Below are 22,949 nucleotides of genomic sequence, written 5' to 3' on the forward strand. Positions count from 1 at the left end.
ATTTTATTTTTTTTTCTGCCAATTCTCTTCTTTTAGTTGTATCTTCCTTCATTGCTAATTCCTTTTTTATATTTACTATTTCCCTTTCCAACTGCTCTGTTTCCTGATTATAGTCCTTCTTCATCTTGGTTACATAACTTATTATTTGCCCTCTAATAAATGCTTTCATTGCATCCCATAGTATAAACTTATCTTTCACTGATTCCATATTTATTTCAACATACATTTTAATTTGTCGTTCAATGAATTCTCTAAAATCCTGCCTTTTGAGTAACATGGAGTTTAATCTCCATCTATACATTCTTGGAGGGATGTCCTCTAACTTTATTGTCAATATTAAGGGTGAATGGCCCGATAATATTCTAGCTTTATATTCTGTTTCTCTTACTCTATCTTGCATACGAGCTGATAACAAAAATAGGTCTATTCTTGAGTATGTTTTATGTCTAGCCGAGTAATATGAATATTCCTTTTCCTTTGGGTGTTGTTTCCTCCATATATCCAAAAGTTGCATTTCTTCCATCGATTTAATTATAAATTTGGTTACTTTGTTCTTTCTGTTAATTTTTTTCCCAGTTTTGTCCATATTTGAATCCAAATTCAGGTTGAAATCCCCTCCTTTTAATATGTTCGCTTGCGTATCTGCTTTCTTCAAAAAATATCTTGCATAAACTTTTGATCTTCTTCGTTAGGTGAATATACATTGAGTAGATTCCAAAACTCCGAATATATCTGACATTTTATCATTACATATCTCCCTGCTGGATCTATTATTTCCTCTTCTATTTTAATTGGCACATTTTTACTAATTAATATAGCTACTCCTCTTGCTTTTGAATTATACAACACTGCTGTTACGTGTCCTACCCAATCTCTCTTTAATTTCTTGTGCTCCAATTCAGTTAAATGTGTTTCTTGCACAAATGCTATATCATTTTTTTCTTTTTTCAGTAAATTTAGCAGTTTCTTCCTTTTAATTTGGTTATGTATGCCGTTAATATTTAAAGTCATATAGTTCAGCGTAGCCATTTTATACTTTGTTTATCTTCCCTTTCCGTTTCTCCATCATTACCTTTCCTTCTTATCCATTTCTGCTTTCTTGTTTTGAACACTTTATAAGACAACATTTCTAAAACATCAAACATTTTCCCTATTCTCCTATTTAAAACTTCTTTAACCCCAGTCTCCCCTCCCCCTCCTGAGTTGTCCTTTATCCCTTGTCGGACAACCACATCTCCCCTCTCCATTTGGATTTGCGAATTCACTTGCAAACGTCAGCTGATTTTGCAGTGACCGTAGCTCTTTCCCACCCAGCCCCCCCCCAGAAAAGATTTCAATTTTCATATGTAACAAAGGTCACTCTTTTAATTCCCTCCTTATTCCCTCTATTCCATTTCCCTCCCTTATTAATTCTTGTCTATACTCTATATATTTTCCTCTAAATACGGATACATTCATGTATGCACACTATATATATATATATATATATATATATATATACACACATATACCCCTTTACACACATACATATAGATCGTGGTCATTTTTACTCTTATTACATGTCTTCATCTCTCTGCTTGTTTTGTAGATGTTCTGCAAATTTCCCTGCTTCCTCTGGATCCGAGAATAGTCTGTTTTGTTGCCCTGGAATAATTATTTTAAGTACCGCTGGGTACCTTAACATAAACTTATATCCTTTTTTCCATAAGATCGTTTTCGCTGTATTGAACTCCTTCCTCTTTTTCAGGAGTTCAAAACTTATGTCTGGATAGAAAAAAAATTTTTGACCTTTATATTCCAGTGGCTTTTTGTCCTCTCTTACTTTCTTCATTGCTTTCTCCAATATATTTTCTCTTGTTGTATATCTTAAGAATTTTACTAAAATGGATTTTGGTTTTTGCTGCGGTTGTGGTTTCGGGGCTAAAGTTCTATGTGCCCTCTTTATTTCCATTTCTTCCTGTAATTCTGGTCTTCCCAGGACCCTGGGGATCCAATCTTTTATAAATTCTCTCATATACTTGCCTTCTTCATCTTCCTTAAGGCCCACTATCTTTATATTATTTCTTCTATTATAGTTTTCTATTATATCTATCTTCTGAGCTAACAGCTCCTGTGCCTCTTTAGCTTTTTTATTAGATTCTTCTAATTTCTCTTTTAAGTCTTTTACTTCCATATCTACAAATGTTTCTCGTTTTTCCATATTTTCCACTCTTTTTGCCAATTCTGATATGGCCACTTCCATTCTATTCATTTTTTCTTCTGCATTCTTAATTCTTCTTTTTATCTCATCAAATTCTTGTAATTGCCATTCTTTCACTGATTCCATATATTCTTTAAAAAAAGATACATCCATTGTCTTGCTTTTCTCTTCTTCTTCCACTTCTTTCTGTTCTTCTTCTTCTTCTTCCGCTGGATTGACCATCTGTTGTTTCCTTGTTTTCTTTTTACCCTCTTCTTTCTTGTTGTCGTTATTGTCTGTGTTCTGCACCTGCTGCTGTGCTGCAGGTGTCTCTCTCAGCTGTGGAGATCGACATCCGCGAGGAGTCGCGCATGCGCGGTTGCGCACTTTTACTCGGCTCTGCGAGCCATTTTTGTAGTCCCGAGCCCGGGACCTCCACTGACCTGTGGGAGCGGGCCTCTCTCTCCGCGGCGGGCCTCTTCGGACAGGTAAGGCCTTCACCTTCTTCCGACGTCTTTCTTTCTTCTTCCCGTTGTTTCTGGTTTTTCTTTCTTCGCAGCCATTTTCTTCACACTTTTACTTTCACTTTGTTTTGGTTTTTAAGTTTGTGCCTTTGCTTTTTCTCTACCTTTTTTTTAACTTTTCTGGAGAGGGCTGGAGTTCCCCCACCGGCCACTACTCCATTACGTGACTCCTCTCCCTTTTTGAGTATTTTTGGTCTTCTTATTTTTATTAGAAGTGTCTTGCTGCTGGTTTTCTTCCTCTGGGTTGGTCATCTGTTGTTTCTTTGATTTCTTTTTACTCTCTTCTTTCTGTTCTCGTTATATCCTCTTGCTGCTTTGTTGTGGTTGTCAATTTCAGCTGTGGAGATCAACTCCTCAGCTGGTCCCCCCTCCCGTTAGTGTTCTTTTTGTCTTGCGCATCGCGCATGCGCGGTTGCGCACTTTTGTTTGGCTCCGCGAGCCATTTTTGTAGTACCGAGCTCGGGGCTTCAACTGACCTGAGGGAGCGGGCTTCTCTCTCCACAACGGGCCTCCTCGGACAGGTAAGGCCTTCACCTTCTTCTTCCGACGTCTTTTCTTCTTCTCTTCTTCCCGTTGCTTTTGGCTTTTCTTTCCTCACTGCCATTTTCTCCACAGCTTTATTATCACTTTATTTTAGTTTTTGTGTTTGTGCCTTTGTTTTTTCTGTTTTTTTTTAAACTTTTCCGGAGAGGGCTGGAGTTCCCCGACCGGCCACTACTCCATCACGTGACCCCTCCCCCCTAATTCTGTCTGATGATGCTGAGACTGCAGTTCGTTTACTGACCAGCTGGGAAAAAGAACAAGTTTGCAAGTAATACATTCCAGTTGAGAAGTCACGAAGCATAGCTAAAAGTGAGGATTGTGAGTGATGAGTAACACTGATCTAAAAGAAAAGTGAGGATTGTGAGAGATGAGTAACACTGATCTAAAAGAAAAGTGAGGATTGTGAGAGATGAGTAACACTGATCTATAAGAAAATTGAGGATTGTGAGAGATGAGTAACACTGATCTCAAAGAAAAGTGAGGATTGTGAGAGATGAGTAAAACTGATATAAAAATATGCAGATGAGGAAACTAGTATAGATATATATGTAATAAATAAAGCCAGTATGAATAGGATAAGGATAGATAATAGACAATGGAATGTAGGAAGTAAAATTAGTTTGGATAAGATAAGGGTCTTCTAGCCTTAGAAGGTTGTAGCCCTGATAGTCGGGAAGGTGGGAATTAGAACAAAGGCAGGTTTGTGAATAAGACGTCGTCTTATACAAAGGGTTCGCTCAAAACTAGATGGAAATTCTCAAGTCGCCCAAAACACGGGTCCATGGTAATTTGCAGGTGCTGAAGGGAGCGGCGGCAGTGCGCCCCTGGGCCTCCGGCCACCCGGTGGCGCTGCGGCGGGGGTCCCAGTTTTCCAGCGCTGGCCGGGCGCCAACCTGCGAACCTTTTGGCAGGAAAGAGTGAGGCGGCCGTTCCGAGCTCTGTGTGGACTGTAAGCGATGGGGGAGAGCATGAAAGGGCCGCAGGTCGGGTGGGCTGGAGTTCCCGACCGGCCACTACTCCATCACGTGACTCCTCCTCCCTAATTCTGTCTGATGATGCTGAGACTGCAGTTCGTTTACTGACCAGCTGGGAAAAAGAACAAGTTTGCAAGTAATACATTCCAGTTGAGAAGTCACGAAGCGTAGCTAAAAGAAAAGTGAGAATTGTGAGAGATGAGTAACACTGATCTAAAAGAAAAGTGAGGATTGTGAGAGATGAGTAACACTGATCTAAAAGAAAAGTGAGGATAGTGAGAGATGAGTAACACTGATCTAAAAGAAAAGTGAGGATTGTGAGAGATGAGTAAAACTGATATAAAAATATGCAGATGAGGAAACTAGTATAGATATATGTGTAATAAATAAAGCCAGTATGAATAGGATAAGGATAGATAATAGACAATAGAATGTAGGAAGTAAAGTTAGTTTGGATAAGATAAGGGTCTTCTAGCCTTAGAAGGTTGTAGCCCTGAGAGTCGGGAAGGTGGGAATTAGAACAAAGGCAGGTTTGTGAATAATGATGGGACACCGACAGGATACCCCCTGGTCCTCCAAGTTCACAGAAACAGCACATAGGCAGACAGGATTGCCTAATGCCAAACTCATCCAGGAGGGAGAAGAATGTAAGGGGGAGGGTATTCCTATACTGAAATAAACTGTATAAAAGTTGGGTGAGCCCCAGTGTATGTGTGTATTCCCATGGTAAGGGGAAGCACCCAACTTTGCATTGTTGTTTAATAAATGTTCTTTGTTCTCAATTTTTGTCTCCAGCAATTTCTGTGAAGGTACTTGTTTCTCACAAACGTGACACCGTTTTACTGCAATGACAATAAACTGAATCTTAAACCAACTGTACAGGTTCTAACAAGAGCCGACAATATTCTATTGAAAAATATCCAAATTTAAATCTTTAAATTGTGGTGACTTGCATTCTTGCAGTGGAGAACCAGCCTCTCTTGTAGGGTGGGGCAGCTGCGATGTTGGGGGCGTTACAAGTTGGGGCTTAAAGGTTGGAGTGTGAGATTCAAATAAAAGCAGTTGTGATACTGCAGCCTCTTGGCTGCGCCACAAAATGAAAAATTATTAAAACATTGTGATATGGCTTTTAAACTAGGTCAGCAAAGTACGTCGTCTTATACAAAGGGTTCGCTCGAAACTAGATGGAAATTCTCGAGTCGCCTTATACACGGGTCCATGGTAGTTCGCAGGCGCTGAAGGGAGCGGCGGCAGTGCGCTCCTAGGCCTCCGGCCACCCGGTGGCGCTGCGGCGGGGGTACCAGTTTTCCGGAGCTGGCCGGGCGCCAACCCGCGAACCTTTTGGCGGGAAAGAGTGAGGCAGCCGTTCCGAGCTCTGTGTGGACTGTAAGCGGTGAGGGAGAGCACGAAAGGGCCGCAGTTCGGGTGGGCGCCGGTACGGCGGGGGGGGGGGGGGGAAGTGAGGCTGTGCCAGACCCAAGGCCGAACAGGGTGCAGGATCCCGGAGGTGAGGAGTCTGAACAAGGTGCAGGGTACGGGACCGCATAGGGTGCAGGGTCCCGGGTGTTCGGGTTCCCGGGGGTGCACGGTTCGTGTAGGGTGAAGGGTCCACATCGGGTGCAGAGTTCTGGGCAGATAGGGTGTATATAGGGTGTGGAGTCAAAGGCCCACGGGATGCAGGGTCCGCACAGGGTCCCGGGCCCACGGGGAGCAGGGTCCCGGGGGTGAGAGGTCTGCATAGGGTGCAGGGTCCACATTGGGTGTGGGGTCCACATAGGGTGCACTGAGTTCAAAGACCGGGAGGGGTGAGCGGGCCAGGCCGCCAATCACCTGGGGAGGGTCAGCCTGCAAGCAACGAAACCCCATCGTCTGCGGACACTATCGTGTGGTGCAAGCACAGTGATGCTGGAGGAACTCAGCGGGTCTCGCAGTGCCCATAAGAGGTAAATATATATTACCAAGGTTGTGGCCCTGAGCCCTTCAAGGAATAAACAAAGAACAGCCAATCGTCAGAATAAAGACTGAAGACTTGCTGGGGGAGGAGTCCAGACCCACAAAAGGTGTGTTTTATTTGGATATGATAGGAGGAGAGGAGAGAATTGATTTTTGTTCGTTGAAAAGAGAAGGGTAAGGATGGAGGGAGAGACAGAAAAGGGAAGAGAGACAGAGCTGGAGTAAAGAAGGCTGGGGAAAAGGGATGGAAGAGAGATAGCGGGGGGGAAGAAGCAGGGAAAAGGGAAGAGAGCTGGGGGAATGGAGACTGGGAAAGGGGAAGGGAGAGCTGGGGGGAATGGAGACTGGGAAGGGAGTGAGGCAGCTCGGGCTAAGAAGGAGAGGGGACCCAAGGTGTGAGCAAAAAGCAGACAAGTGCCCAAATTAAAAGTTAGAGGAGAAAGAAGGAAAGGACAGGGGGAGGAGTACAGACCAACAGGCAAAAGGTATTAGAGTGAAACATGAAAGTCTGCAGACACTGTGATTGAATTAAAAACAGAATGCTAGAAATAAGTCAAACAGTGTACTCAAAATAGCAACTATAAAGTTACATAACCGACATTTTGGGTTTGAGCCCTTCAAGGTACGAGCAAAATATCGGCTGCCATGTGAACAAAATGGTGGGAGTGTGGGGGGTGGGGTGGGGAGAAGGAGCATGGTCCCACAGGCAGGAGGTAATAGGTGGATAAGGGAGGGCACTTACATCAGAAAACGGGGGAGGGGAATTGGCTCTGTGAATGGAGAGGGAAGGGGGTGGAGAGCTGGAGGAAAGAAGGCAGGGAGGGGGAAGAGAAGGAGAATGGGGAGTGGGCTAGCAGAAACTGGAGAAGTCGACGTTCATGCCGTCCAGTTGGAAAGTGCCCAGATTAAATAGGTGCTGCTCCTCCAGCTTATGGGTGGCCTTGATTTGACTGTGCGACACTGTGGACAGACACGCCAGTGCAGGAGGGGGGCGCGGAATTGAAATGGTAGGCCGCTGGGAGATCCCTGTCACTGATGTGGAGATGAGGAAGTGTTCAGTGGAGGGATCTCCTAATCACTCCGATGTAGAGAAGGCTACTGCCAGATGCAGGTGAGAGATTCACAAGGGAAGTGTTGCTTTGCTTGGAAGGACTGTTTGGGGCCCCTGAATGGTGGTGAGTGAAGAGGTGTGGGCGCGTGGCACTTCCCTGCGGCCGTGGGGGAAGGTGCCAGGGTTGGCAATTGGTGGGAAGGGATGGTGGCGAATTGGCACAAAATGGCCCCATGGCAGGGGCGTCAAAATAGACGGCGACAAGGAGGTCTCAGGAGACCAGGCTTTGATGGCCGCCATGTTGTATTTGGGGTTGTATAATTGATAGCAAAAGCTAAGATGGGTGAATTGAGCATGGAAGAAAAAGGTGTGCGTTCCTTGTATGAATAGCGGCGGGGGCGCCCTCCCTCCCCCTTCAAGTGGCACACTGGGCACATGTCTTGGTTGCCATAGCCTGGGAAGGGATGAGTGGACGAGGGAGTCGGGGGAGGGTGGGAGCAATCCCTGTAGAAGGAGGAGGGGAAGGTGTGTCTGGTGGTGGGATAATGTTGAGTGTAATTGAAATTGCGCTGGTGGGGGTGGTAGGTGAGGACAAGGAGAATCATGTCTTTGTTATGTGTGGGGGAAAAGGGGGCCAGGGCAGATAAGCAGGAAATGGAGGCGATGCGATTAAGGGCTGAGTTGATGGTGGTGGAGGGGAAGCCACAGATTTGGAAGGAGGAGGACATTTTGGATGATCTGAAATGGAAGAGGAAGGGTGAGAATCGATAGGGGGTGGAAGAGGAAGGGTGAGAATCAATAGGGGGTGGAAGAGACAGGGTGAGAATCGATAGGGGTCGGAAGAGGAAGGGTGAGAATCGATAGGGGGTGGAAGAGGAAGGGTGAGAATCGATGGGGGGTGGAAGAGGAAGGGTGAGAATCAATAGGGGGTGGAAGAGGAAGGGTGAGAATCGATAGGGGTGGAAGAGGAAGGGTGAGAATCGATAGGGGGTCGAAGAGGAAGGGTGGGAATCGATAGGGGGTGGAATAGGAAGTGTGGGAATCGATAGAGGGTGGCGCTGTGAATGCTGAGCTGGAGGACAAGGAAAGAACTGGGCGGTTGGCATAGCGGTTAGCGCAATGCCTTTACAGTGCCAGAGATTGGGCCCGGGGTTCAAGTCCCGGGTTGTCTGTAAAGAGTTTGTATATTCTCCCCAAGGGCTCCCACAGTTCGTAACGTATTGGGGATGTAGGTTAATGGGCGGTGTGGATGTGGGCTGAAATGGTCTGTTTCCGTGCTGAATGTCTAAATTAATTAAGAGAGAGAAAGCTGGAGAAAAGGAGAAATAGGGATAGAGGGGGTTGGGACACCAACAGAAACCTGAGGAGTCAATGGTCAGTGTTAATGCCAGCTGGTTGGGAGGGTGCCCAGACGGAAGATGAGGTGTTCCTTTAATTTGTGGGTGGTCTCAGTTGGGCAGTGTGTGAGACTATGGGGAGGAAAATGGGGCAGGGAATCGAAATGGGTTGCCAGTGGGGGAACAGCGGGATTCCTGCTGCAGTGGTGGCAGACAGCTGAGGTTGTCAACGAAAGCGGGCTCGTCTAGCTAATTGTGTAGAAAAAGCTATCACCTGATATGCAGAAGTTGGTAAACAGCCTACATCTGTAATTTTAAAAAGAGCAGTTTAGGGATTAGGTTTGTAATCGAATAACCTGTATCATTGATAGAGTTTTAAGCTGTCCTTGAGCCATTGAGTGCTCATCTTTAGGCTCCTGTACACTTTTCCCGATGGTAGCACAGAATGAAGAGGGCCTGGCCAGGGTGGTGGTGGGAGGTGGTGCGGTCTTTGAGGATAGAGGCTGCTTTTTTAAGACATCACCTCATGAAGATGACCTCGATGGAGTGAAGTCTGGGGCCTCTGATGTCACAGGCTGGGTTAACAACCCTCTACAGTTTATTCTGTCCTAAGAGTTGACGCCTCCATGCCAGGCAGTGATGCAACCAGCCGGAATGCTCTCTGCGGTACCACCTGTAGAAGTTTATGGGAATATTCGGTGGTGTACTGAATCTCCTCAGACACCTCACATGGAGGTTGCATCAAAAAGAAGGCTCCAGGACAGATCCTCGGAGATGCTAGTGCCCAGGAATGTGAGGCTTTTGACCCTCTCCGCTACTGAGCCTTGATAGCCCCCGACTTCTTTTTGAAGTCCACAGTCATCTCATCTCCTTGATTTTGCTGACATTGAGCATAAGATTGTTGTAGCTACAGCATTCAGCAAGTTGATCTATTTCCCTCCTGTACATTTTCTCACTCACAATGTTGCTGTTAATGTGTTATTTTTTTAAATCATAGAGCACTAGAATTTGGGAGCACCTCTCACTGTCATGGCGGAGGGTGCTGACTGGAATGGAAATCAGAACCCTGGAACTGGCTCAAGGGAGGAGGTTCTTCCCACCAGAGCCTCGTTACACAAAGGATCGGGTGAGTGATGTGGGATGGGGACCATGGGCAGCGAAGCAAGGAAGATCAGTGGCAGGGAGGAGGGAACGCGAGGAAGTCTTGGAGAGGGGCAGTGGGGTTTCCAGGATAAGTGGAGACAGGACGTGCTCTGACTAAAGAGGACTGAAGAACAAAGGAGGTAGGTGAAGGCAGGGAATCTGCGCCAGGGGGAGGGGAGGTTTCAGAAGCTTCAGGTCTTTGGCATCAGCAGAATTCTATTAGCCCAGGTGGGGAGAGTTTGGATGCGAGCTTCTGGGGGGCTGCGGTTAAAGGCCTCACACCAGGCTGGAGACTGGCTGAAGGGGTGCCAGGTATCAGAATGGGGGATGCGTGAGGGTGCTGGAGGCTTCCTGATCCAGCCAGGGGTGTGCATCTAGAGCTTGGGCTGCCAATGGTTTGGACTGAGTCTTTGTGACTGAGGGAGCACTGGAGATGAATCTGAGGATACTTATTGACCCAGGGGAGAACTCTCTTGCATCTCTTTCGCTTGCTAAGGGGCACCTGGCAATTTATACTGATAGTGAATCTTTGCCTTGGGTGGACTCAAGGAAATTTTGTGTAATATCACATTTTCTGTTTTATTATGTGATTACAAAATAATCTTGAATCTATTTCCAGGATGTGTTAAGAGGGGAAATTTTACCACCTGGATAGAGTGAATGTTTCTGGGATGTGAGTGTCCATGATGAGGCCATGATTGTTGCCCATCCCTTGCTGCTTGTGGTGGGATATTAGTCAGTGCTGATTTGGTGTTAAAGAGGATTTAATACGAACAATTATTAAGTCTATTTCAGGACTGTGTTCAACCAGCGGATGGTGATATTGTTCCCAAGCACCTCTTGCTCTTCTCTCTGAACTTGGAGTGGGGGCAATTGTGTAGGGTGGGGGTGGTGGTGAGTGTTACGACCTAAACCAGCAGCAATAGAAATTCACCAAGACAATGGTATCTTCAAAACAATAATTTTTATTAACAACTTAATTATATAACATTTCTTACTTAATTCTAAACCCCACTATGCACAAATATATATATGTATGTGTGTGAGATCCCAAACATTTACAGTTTAAGCACAATTCTGAAGAGATGATTCAAATTTAAAGTTCAGTCTAAGAAATATTTTGTGTTGAAGCTCGGAGTCTTTAGCTGTTGATCAAAAGTAATTATGCATTTGAGACATCAGACTTCTCAAAACTGATGAATTCTTATAGAGTTGCTTTCAGAGAAATATTTCTTCATACGAATGACTTTTTTTTCACAATTTTCCCTCTCTTGTCTGGAGATCACGGAACTTGTGATTTCCACGATGGTTTCACAAACCAAAGGCAAGGGTTTTTAGACAGAATGACTGTTTTTAGACAGAATGACCATTAAAAATGACCCCCAGAAACATTGCTCTCCCTTAACAAAGAAAGACAGTAGAAGTGGCCTTTTTTTTTCCGAAGTCACTCTGATCCTGCGATCCTCCCTTGACGAGGAGAATACAGTAGTGGGTTCTTTTCTCACAGAATCTTGACTTCAGATGAAGGTGGTTTCATTATTAAAGATGCTTTCTTGAAGGGTCGTAATCACATGACATGACATCACTGCTGATTCTGTTTAAAGTTCCATTTCTTCAGGAAGATGAGTCAATGAGCCAATGGTCTCTGGCCTGTTTACACAGGTTATGAAGCAAATGGCTATCTGTTTGGGCAGGTGCTTCTCTCACCAAACACTCTAAATTCAATGGAGCAGACTCAGTGACTCTTCAAAATGGTGTTATTTGTGTGTAAATGTGTTGGATTTATGTTAATCTTTAATATTAAACTATATTTCTTTTATAAAAATGTCTTAGTAAAGTAAATTATAGTTAAAATATTGTATCTGTATTCTTAGTAAGTTAGTTAGTACCGAGTCACACACAGGTCACAGCACATTTATAGAGAACCATTCTTTTCTGAGAGTTCACTCTTGGAGTCAACATGCTTGGACAGACAGAGCTAATGGATTTCAAGTGGGTCTTAAGAACTGCTGAAGAAGCCATCTATTTTTAATCCAAGCCACTAAAGCCTCTTGATCCGAAATGAGGTCAGAGGTTTTGAAAAAGGAACAGAGTTTTGGTAGAAATAAATGGTCATGTGGTTTCCGAGAATTGAGGACCAACCTCGTCCACGATGTGACTGTCACATGATTTGGAGAAATATATGACCAAATTCAGGCATTTTATTTTCAGTTTTGGGATGGTTCAGTTTGGAGTTCGCAGAAGTGAAAACCCTGTGATGTGCAGGGACAGAAACCTTGTGAAAGACGGGGTTGAGTTACAGTATGCAGAATTGATGCTGTTTGTGCTGTGTTACCCCTGGAAGAAGGGAAACACGTGGCTTTTGAATGAATGAAGACCACTTTGTTGCCTCTTTGGAAAAGAGGACAGGGTCTATTTTGTGTTTGGCCTCTATGCTTAAGGCGCGTGTGGCTGCTCAAGACCCGACTGTTACTAAAATATTTTGCTTGAGAAAAATTGTCATTGGCCCATTTCCTTTGGAGCTCTGAAACAGTGCACATAACGAGTCCATGAGGGACGATTCAAAAGTGGTTTTCAAACTTTTATTTCCACCCACATCCCACCTTAAGCAATCCCTTAAAGAGCACCGATGGCCTTGAATGCAGGTTAATTGGCTGGCATGAGCTCGTGGGCCGGAAAGGCGTGTTACCGTGCTGTATATTTAAATTTGTAAAGGTGTGATCAAAAAAAACCACATGTCTGAGGAGTAAAGGTGGAAGAGTGGGTAGGAGGGGAATACAGACCAACACAAAATTTAGACGTTCATGCAGCACGATCATGGCCCTTTCAGCCCATGAGCCCGTGCCATCCAATTACAATCCCTGGTACATTTTCAATGGTGGGAGGAAACTGGAGTCCCCACTCCCCAGGTGGAAATCCACACAGCCCAGGGGAGAATGTATAAACTCCCGAGAGAGTGCACGGGATTCGAATCCTGGTCCTAACCACTGGCGCTAGTCGCTGTGCTAACCTTGCTGCCCTAATGAGTTAATTTAGAACAGGAGATAATTGATTTTTTTTTGTCTCTGTGAAAGGAGATGGAGGGAGAAGTGGGGGGGAGAGAGCTAGGAGACATGGGGAAAGATGGGTGGGAGGGTTCTAATTGGAAACCAGAGAAATTGATCTCTGGACCTCGGGGAGAGTATAATGGGGTGGGGCCATCAGTCAAGGGTTTGGTCCCTGTGAAGATTATTTCTGGAGTTGGGGGGGGGGAGGGGTTACTGGAAATATGTCGTCTCTGGGGTCATTTTTTTTTCATATCTCCAGAACCAAAGTCTGCGATCAATGAACTCCTGAATCAGTGGAATGATTACCAACTGTTCCAGCTTGCTAAATTCTACCAGGAGAGACTGAAACCAGCGATTGAAGAAGGGGTCGAGGGGCTCAGCTTGATATTGAGGCAGGAGGGACATTTCAGTCAACAAGAACATGAGGTGAGTGGGCGGATTGCAGTGAGTCCCATTCTTTGCATTGTCACAGAACCGAAGGGAGAGATACCGAGATCTGTCCTGATAGCCTCTTGAGACTCAAAGCCACCCACGACTTGATCCCATCACCAGATACGCCGTGTTGTTTAGGACAATCTGCGAAGCTGTCATCTGCAAAGGGTCTAAAATTCTTACCTTGCCAACTAAGCCTCAACGCTGCCGCCTTCTTCCCGCCAACTCCGATGCAATCTTGCGCATGCCCCCTTAGTTGTCTGTGACGTCTCGGCGCTCCGGTACACCCAGTCAGACTGCTGTCAGCTTTAAATGGCCTGTTACAGGAGCCAACGGTTTTATTTTGAAGCGTGCATATAGAATAAAACTATCTCCCGGGTGAAGTGGTGATTCCAAATGAAAATGGAAACATCAAGGAGACACCTGAGAGCTGTGGGAGGACGTAAATGCTGTAACCTGCTATCTTTCATATGCTGAAAGATTGGAGCGACTGGGCTTGTGTGCACTGGAATTTAGATGAGAGGGGGATCCGATTGAGTTAAGGAATTGGACCTGCTAGAGGCAGGAAACATATTCCTGACCTTCGGGGAGTCAAGAACCAGAGGCCATAGTTTCTGAATACGAGGTAGGCTATTTAGAACGGAGTGGAGGAAAAACCTTTTCACCCAGAAGTTGGTGTTTGATGATTTGGATTGCGGAATAAATGGCTCTGTCGCGAGGTTTGAGGATGATAGAAAGGTAGCTGCAGGGGCAGGTGATGTTTTTTTTTAAATTTTTATTTTTCACACTATAAACCATATTGACCAAGATACATACAGAAATTTTTCTTCTTAAATATATAGTGTCATTTTCTCCCCCCCTTCCCTCCCTCCCTCACTCCCTTTCCCATTTATATAAAGTTCAATCTATAAGATACATTAAACCCGTTAAACAATGTTGTCACTTAATAAAAATAAACAAGAAATTTTACTGAGTCAGTTCTTTTCGTTATCTTCCCCTGTCCTTTTAGGTGGTGGAAGTCCACAGTAGGATTTCTCTTTTGTGTTTCATGTATGGCTCCCATATTTGTTTGAATATTGTAATGTTATTTCTTAAATTATATGTTATTTTTTCTAATGGAATACATTTATTCATTTCTATATACCATTGTTGTATTCTCAAGTTGTCTTCTAATTTCCAGGTTGACATAATACATATTTTTGCTACAGCTAGGGCTATCATAACAAATCTTTTTTGTGCTCCATCCAAATCGAGTCGAAATTCTTTGTTTCTTATATTACTTAGTAGGAAGATCTGTGGGTTTTTTGGTATATTGCCTTTTGTGATTTTATTTAATATCTGGCTTAGATCTTCCCAAAATTTTTCCACTTTCTCACATGTCCAAATTGCATGAATTGTTGTTTCAGTTTCCTTTTTGCAGCGAAAACATCTGTCTGATACTGTTGGGTCCCATTTATTTAACTTTTGAGGTGTGATGTATAGCCTGTGTATCCAGTTATATTGTATCATGCGTAACCTCGTGTTTATTGTATTTCTCATAGTTCCAGAGCATAACTTCTCCCAAGTTTCATTCTTTATCTTTATGTTTAGATCTTGTTCCCATTTTTGTTTAGGCTTACCATTTGTTTCCTCGTTCTCCTTTTCTTGCAGTTTGATGTACATGTTTGTTACAAATTTTTTGATTATCATTGTGTCTGTAATCACATATTCAAAATTGCTTCCTTCTGGTAACTTCAGACTGTTTCCCAATTTGTCCTTCAAGTAGGTTTTCAGTTGGTAGTATGCAAACATTGTATCGTGAGTTATATTATATTTATCCTTCATTTGTTCAAAGGATAATAATTTATTTCCCGAAAAACAATTTTCTATTCTTTTGATCCCTTTTCTCTCCCATTCTCTAAAGGAAAGGTTATCTATTGTAAAAGGGATTAGCTGATTTTGCTTCAATATTAGTTTTGGTAGTTGGTAATTTGTTTTATTCCTTTCTACATGAATCTTCTTCCAAATGTTGAGCAGATGATGCAATTTCTACGTTGCACCAATTTTTCATCCCATTTATATAGTATATGTTCAGGTATCTTCTCCCCTATTTAATCTAGTTCTAATCTGGTCCAATCTGGTTTTTCCCTTGTTTTAAAAAAATCTGATAGGTATCTTAATTGTGTGGCTCTTTAATAATTCTTAAAGTTTGGTAGTTGTAAGCCTCCTTGTTTGTACCGTTCTGTTAATTTATCTAGTACTATCCTCGGTTTCCCCCCTTTCCATAAGAATTTCCTTATTATTTTCTTTAACTCCTTGAAGAATTTCTCTGTTAGGTGAATTGGTAATGACTGAAATAGGTATTGTATCCTTGGGAAAATGTTCATTTTAATACAGTTTATCCTTCCTATCAGTGTTAGTGGTAAGTCTTTCCAATGCTCTAAGTCGTCTTGTAATTTTTTCATTAATGGATGATAATTTAGTTTATACAGATGGCCGAGGTTTTTATTTAGTTGTATACCTAGGTATCGCATTGCTTGCGTTTGCCATCTAAATGGCGATTCTTTCTTAAACTTTGTGAAATCCGCATTATTTATTGGCATTGCTTCACTTTTATTTGCGTTGATCGTGTACCCCGACACTTCTCCATATTCCTTCAATTTCCTGTGTAATTATTTTATTGATATTTCTGGTTCTGTAAAGTATATTATAACGTTATCTGCAAATAGACTGATTTTATATTCCTTCTCTTTTATTTTTATCCCTCTTATTTTATTTTCTGTTCTTATCAGTTCTGCTAGTGGTTCTATAGCTAACGCGAACAGTGAGGGAGATAGTGGACATCCCTGCCTTGTTGATCTGCTTAAGTTAAATTGTTTTGATATATATCCATTTACTGTCATTTTATATAATGCTTAAATCCAATTAATATATTTTTCTGGTAGGCTGAATTTTTGTAGTACTTTGAATAAATAATTCCATTCTACTCTGTCAAAGGCCTTCTCTGCGTCTAAATCAACTGCTACTGTTGGAGTTTTATTTCCTTCTACTGCATGAATAAATTTACAGATATTGTCTGTTGTTCATCTTTTTTTAATAAATCCAGTTTTGTCTAGATTTACTATTTTTGGTACATAGTCGGCCAATCTGTTTGCTAATAATTTAGCTATTATCTTATAATCTGTGTTAAGTAAAGATATTGGTCTATATGATGCTGGTGCAAGTGGATCTTTCTCTGACTTTGGTATTACTGTAATTATTGCTGTTTTGCATGAATCTGGTATGCTTTGTGTTTTATCAATCTGGTTGATTACTTCCAGAAGGGGAGGAATTAATAAGTCTTTAAATGTTTTATAGAATTCTGTTGGGAATCCATCCTCTCCTGGTGTTTTATTGTTCGTTAGTTTTTTTAATATCTCCTGTAATTCTTCTATTTCAAATGGTTTTATTAATTTATTTTGCTTCTCTGTTTGTAATTTCGGTAGTTCAATTTTAGTTAGACATTCATCTATTTTGTCTTTTTCCCTTCGTTTTCAGTTTGATATAGTTGCTCGTAGAATTCCCTGAAGTTTTCATTGATCTCCGTTGGATTATATGTAATTTGTTTGTCCTTTTTCCTTAATGCCAATACCATTCTTTTAGTTTGTTCTGTCTTAAGCTGCCATGCTAGAATTTTGTGCGTTTTTTTTCTCCTAGCTCATAATATTTCTGTTTTGTCTTCATTATGTTCTTCTCCATCTTATATGTTTGAAGTGTTTCATATTTTATTTTTTATCTGCCAATTCTCTTCTTTTAGTTGTGTCTTCCTTCATTGCTAATTCTTTTTCTATATTTGTTATTTCCCTTTCCAACTGTTCTGTTTCCTGATTGTAGTCCTTCTTCATCTTAGTTACATAACTTATTATTTGCCCTCTGATGAACGCTTTCATTGCATCCCATAGTATAAACTTATCTTTCACTGATTCCGTATTTATTTCAAAGTACATTTTAATTTGTCGTTCAATTAATTCTCTAAAATCCTGTCTTTTAAGTCTTCTTTGGCTTGGCTTCGCGGACGAAGATTTATGGAGGGGGTAAATGTCCACGTCAGCTGCAGGCTCGTTTGTGGCTGACAAGTCCGATGCGGGACAGGCAGACATGGTTGCAGCGGTTGCAGGGGAAAATTGGTTGGTTGGGATTGGGTGTTGGGTTTTTCCTCCTTTGCCTTTTGTCAGTGAGGTGGGCTCTGCTGTCTTCTTCAAAGGAGGTTGCTGCCCGCCAAACTGTGAGGCGCCAAGATGCACGGTTTGAGGCGATATCAGCCCACTGGCGGTGGTCAAAGTGGCAGGCACCAAGAGATTTCTTTAGGCAGTCCTTGTACCTTTTCTTTGGTGCACCTCTGTCACGGTGGCCAGTGGAGAGCTCGCCATATAACACGATCTTGGGAAGGCGATGGTCCTCCATTCTGGAGACGTGACCCACCCAGCGCAGCTGGATCTTCAGCAGCGTGGACTCGATGCTGTCGACCTCTGCCATCTCGAGTACTTCGACGTTAGGGATGAAAGCGCTCCAATGAATGTTGAGGATGGAGCGGAGACAACGCTGGTGGAAGCGTTCTAGGAGCCGTAGGTGATGCCGGTAGAGGACCCATGATTCGGAGCCGAACAGGAGTGTGGGTATGACAACGGCTTGAATCTCCAAGTATACATTCTTGGTGGGATGTCCTCTAGCTCTGTTGCCAATAACAGGGGTGAGTGGTCCGATAATAGTCTAGCTTTATATTCCGTTTTCCTAACTTTCTCTTGAATGTGGGCTCATATTATTCTACCCGAATAATATGAATATTCCTTTTCCTTTGGGTGTTGTTTCCTCCATATATCCAAAAGTTGCATTTCTTGCATCGATTTAATTATAAATTTGGTTACTTTGTTCTCTCTGTTAGTTTTTTCCAGTTTTATCCATGTTTGAGTCCAAATTAAGGTTAAAATCCCCTCCTATTAGTATGTTCCCTTGCGTATTTGCTATCTTCAAAAAGATATCTTGCATAAATTTTTGATACTCTTCATTAGGTGAATATACATTGAGTAAATTCCAAAATTCTGAATATATTTGACATTTTATCATTTCATCTCTCCCTGCTGGATCTATTATTTCCTCTCCTATTCTGATTGGTACATTTTTATTGATTAATATAGCTACTCCTCTGGCTTTTGAATTATATGATGCTGCTGTTACATGTCCTATCCAATCTCTCTTTAATTTCTTGTGTTCCACTTCAGTTAGATGTGTTTCTTGTACGAATGCTATTACAATTTTTTATTTTTTCACTAAATTTAACAGTTTCTTCCTTTTGATTTGGTTACGTATTCCATTAATATTTAAAGCCATATAGTTCAACATAGCCATTTCATACTTTGTTTATCTTTCCTTTCCGTCTTCTCATCATCACCATTCCTTCTTATCCATTTCTGCTTTCTTTTTTTGAACACATTATAAGACAACATTTCTAAAACATAAAATATTTCATTATTCTCCTATCTAAAATTCCTTTAACCCCACTATCCCCTCCCCTTCCTGAGTTGCGCTTTGTCCCTTGTCGGGCAACCACATCTCCCCTCTCCATTTGGATTTGCGAAATCACTCGCAAGCATCAAATGATTTCTCAGTGACCGTAATTCTTCCCCACCCAGCCCCCTCCCGCAGAAAAGATTTTAATCTTAATATATAACAAAGGTCACTCTCTTAATTCCCTCCTTACTTCCTTTCTTCCCTTACTTTCCCTTCTTAGTTCTTATCTGTGCTGTATTAAACTCCTTCCTCTTCTTCAGGAGTTCAAAACTTCTATCTGGATAGAAAAAAATTTTTGACCTTTGTATTCCAGTGGTTTTTTGTCTTCTCTTATTTTCCTCATTGCTTTCTCCAATATATTTTCTCTTGTTGTATATCTTAGGAATTTTACTAGAATGGATCTTGGTTTTTGTTGTGGTTGTGGTTTCGGGGCTAATGTTCTGTGTGCCCTTTCTATTTCCATTTCTTCCTGTAATTCTGGTCTTCCTAGGACCCTGGGGATCCATTCTTTTATAAATTCTCTCATATTCTTGCCTTCTTCATCTTCCTTAAGGCCCACTATCTTTATATTGTTTCTTCTATTATAATTTTCCATTATATCTATCTTCTGAGCTAACAGCTCTTGTGTCTCTTTAACTTTTTAATTAGATTCTTCTAATTTCTTTTTTAAGTCATCTACTTCCATTTCTATGGCTGTTTCTCGTTCTTTCACCTTGTCTACTCTTTTTCCTATATCTGACATGATCATCTCTATTCATTTTTTCTTCTGTACTTTTTACTCTACTTTTTATTTCACTGAATTCTTGTGATTGCCATTCTTTTATTGATTCCATATATTCTTTAAAAAAAATATATCCATGTACTTGCCCTTCCCTTCTTCTTCCATTTCTCTGTGTTCTTCCTCTTCTTCTGAGTCCACTCCAGGATCTGTGTCCTTTACCTCTGTCTCTTCTGGTTTGCTTGTTGGGTTGTTTGTTTTATCTCGTTGATTATTTTTGGTCTTCTTATTTTTATTACATGTGTCTTGCTGTTGGTCTTCTTCCTCTGGGTTGGTCATCTGTTGTTTCTTTGATTTCTTTTTACTCTCTTCTTTCTTCTCATTATTTTCTATGTTCTCCTCTTGCTGCTTTGTTGTGGTTGTCAATTTCAGCTGTGGAGATCGACTTCTCAGCTGGTCCCCCCTCCCGTCAGTGTTCTTTTTGTCTTGCGCATCGTGCATGCGCGGTTGCGCACTTTTGTTTGGCTCCGGGAGCCATTTTTGTAGTCCTGAGCTCGGGGCTTCAACTGACCTGAGGGAGCGGGCTTCTCTCTCCACAGTGGGCCTCCTCGGACAGGTAAGACCTTCACCTTCTCCTTCCGACGTCTTTTCTCTTCTTCCCGTTGCTTTTGGCTTTTCTTTCTTCGCTGCCATTTTCTCCACAGCTTTATTTTCACTTTATTTTAGTTTTTGTGTTTGTGCCTTTGTTTTTTCTGTGTTTTTTTTTTAACTTTTCCGGAGAGGGCTGGAGTTCCCCGACCGGCCACTACTCCATCACATGACTCCTCCCCCCTAATTCTGTCTGATGTTGCTGAGACTGCTGTTCGTTTACTGACCAGCTTGGGAAAAAGACCAAGTTTGCAAGTAATACATTCCAGTTGAGAAGTCACGAAGCGTAGCTAAAAGAAAAGTGAGGATTGTGAGAGATGAGTAACACTGATCTAAAAGAAAAATGAGGATTGTGAGAGATGACTAACACTGATCTAAAAGAAAAGTGAGGATTGTGAGAGATGAGTAACACTGATCTAAAAGAAAAGTGAGGATTGTGAGAGATGAGTAACACTGATCTAAAAGAAAAGTGAGGATTGTGAGAGATGAGTAACACTGATCTAAAAGAAAAGTGAGGATGTGAGAGATGAGTAAAACTGATATAAAAATATGCAGATGAGGAAACTAGTATAGATATATGTGTAATAAATAAAGCCAGTATGAATAGGATAAGGATAGATAATAGACAATAGAATGTAGGAAGTAAAGTTTGTTTGGATAAGATAAGGGTCTTCTACCCTTAGAAGGTTGTAGCCCTGATAGTCGGGAAGGTGTGGAATTAGAACAAAGGCAGGTTTGTGAATAAGGACATGATGGGACACCGACAGGATACCCCCTGGTCCTCCAAGTTCACAGTGTGCCAGGGACCCAGCCAGGAGTGTGTAGGTATTCAGTGTTATCAGGGACCATGCCATGATTATGTGGAGATTCACAGTGGTGTCAGAGACCCTGCCAAGAATGTTTGGGGGTTCATGGTATGTCAGGGACTCTGCCAGGATTGTGGTGAGGGGGGTATTCACATTATGTCAAAGACCCTGTCGGGAGTGTGTGGGGATTCAGTGTTGTCAGAGACAACAAAGTGTGTGGGGGTACACGATGTGTCAGGGACCATGCCAGGAGTGTGTGGAGATTCATAGTGTCTCAGAGACCCTGCCGGGAGTGTGTGGAGATTCACGGTGTGTCAGGGACCATGCCAGTAGTGTGTGGAGATTCACGGTGTGTCAGGGACCATGCCAGTAGTGTGTGGTGATTCACGGTGTGTCAGGGACCATGCCAGTAGTGTGTGGAGATTCACGGTGTGTCAGGGACCATGCCAGTAGTGTGTGGAGATTCACGGTGTGTCAGGGACCATGCCAGTAGTGTGTGGTGATTCACGGTGTGTCAGGGACCATGCCAGTAGTGTGTGGTGATTCACGGTGTGTCAGGGACTCTGCCACGAGTGTGTTGGGATTCACAGTGTGCCAGGGACCCTGCCAGGAATGTGTGGGTATTCACGGTGTGTCAGGGACCCTGCCAGGAGTGTGTGGGTATTCACGGTGTGTCGGGGACCTTGCCAGTAGTGTGTGGGGATACACGGTGTGTCAGGGACCCTGCCGGGATTATGTGAGGATTCAGGTTATGTGAGGATTCACAGTGTTGTCAGGGACCTGCCAAGATTGTGTGGGGGATTCACACTGTCGGGGCCCTGCCAGGAATATGTGTGGCTCCACAGTGTGTCAGCATCCTGCCACAAGTGTCTGGCCTTCCACTGTGTCAGAGACCTTGCCAAGAGTGTGTGGTGTTCCCTGGTGTTTCAGGACTGTCCACAATGTGTCAGGGTCCTGCCAGGAGTGTGTGCTATTCTACAGCATGCAGGACCGTGCGATGGCGTACTGGCCACAGTCCAGTGTCTATGCCTGTGTTCAAAAGAAGCTGAATGTCCCATCACTGAAAAGCTATTTCTCTCCTTGCTTTCGTTGTTACGTGCCCTGCTCAACACATTGACTTGTTGTTTTCAGAAAGTGAGAGAGCTTGCGGAGAATGGGAACCGGGAAGATTGTTCCAGACTCCTCTTCAGCTTGGTGATGGGGAAGGGCTCCCTTGCCCGGAGAGCAATGTGGCAGTCGTTTGTAAAACTGCGGAATGAAGTACCGAAGCTGGATAAAATACTGAAAGAGATCCAGGAGCTTGGTATGGTAAAACGATTCCCTGAAGACAGAATCTCATTGTAACACGCAAGACCCAACAATGTCAGTCAGTGCTGATTTAATGAAACCTTGTTCATTTAAACAGGTCCTGATCCACATGAATACATTTGTTTCGGTGAATTGACCACTCTGTTGAAAGGTGAGTGTCAAAGTGCACAGTTTGAGATTGTTTTATTGCCGTGAATTAAAACATTATTCAGGGCGATCATGTCTCTCTATCCTTCACGGTCACTGACCCTTCAAATTGTAACCCTGCTCTTCTTCAGTGAAGGCTCCCTCTTTGAGCTGAGACCATTGTCGATGTTGCGTCCATGATTATACAAATACTGCCGTGGTTTCCTGTTGCCGTGTCCGTACTGGACGGGTAACCCTGGCCATTAATCCGCCAATTCAGCTGCTTGGTGTTTTTAGTTTTACAACCATAAATTCCAATTTGTAGAATCTGCTTGTAGAAGCCATCCACCGTCTAGCTTCAAGTGACTCCTCCTTTTTGTGAGCATTTCCACAGCCCTGACACTCAGTTAAAAGCAGAAAATGTAATATGGAGAATGTCCTTTTGCCTGCTGTAAAGTGGCAGAGTAACTGCCTCGCACGGTAAGAGTAAACAAAAAGAGAGTCCCTTCAGAGTCACTGAGTGTCTGTGGCTTCACCTCTGACGCTTCTGCAGCCTCACGGATCCCTGTCCTATCCGTTGGCAACCTGCGCTCCAGTTCCAAGCCTTCGGCACGATCATCCCCCGAGCCTTTTC

The 22,949-nt window shown here is 43.0% G+C and overlaps 1 protein-coding gene across 1 annotated transcript in view; it reads left to right on the forward strand.

Moving 5' to 3' along the window:
* The first annotated feature begins 5,570 nt into the window (after nucleotides 1-5,570).
* The window catches only part of LOC138740795 (NACHT, LRR and PYD domains-containing protein 12-like), a 53,232-nt gene continuing 35,853 nt past the window's right edge, over nucleotides 5,571-22,949 (forward strand). The window contains exons 1-5 of the mRNA XM_069893897.1: nucleotides 5,571-6,163; nucleotides 9,559-9,687; nucleotides 13,011-13,177; nucleotides 22,013-22,184; nucleotides 22,287-22,340. Coding sequence (XP_069749998.1) covers nucleotides 9,591-9,687; nucleotides 13,011-13,177; nucleotides 22,013-22,184; nucleotides 22,287-22,340 — 490 coding nt within the window. The 5' untranslated portion in view covers nucleotides 5,571-6,163; nucleotides 9,559-9,590. The remainder of the gene's footprint in view (nucleotides 6,164-9,558; nucleotides 9,688-13,010; nucleotides 13,178-22,012; nucleotides 22,185-22,286; nucleotides 22,341-22,949) is intronic.

Source organism: Narcine bancroftii, chromosome 8 (assembly GCF_036971445.1).
Source record: "Narcine bancroftii isolate sNarBan1 chromosome 8, sNarBan1.hap1, whole genome shotgun sequence".
Taxonomy (NCBI): Eukaryota; Metazoa; Chordata; class Chondrichthyes; order Torpediniformes; family Narcinidae; genus Narcine; species Narcine bancroftii.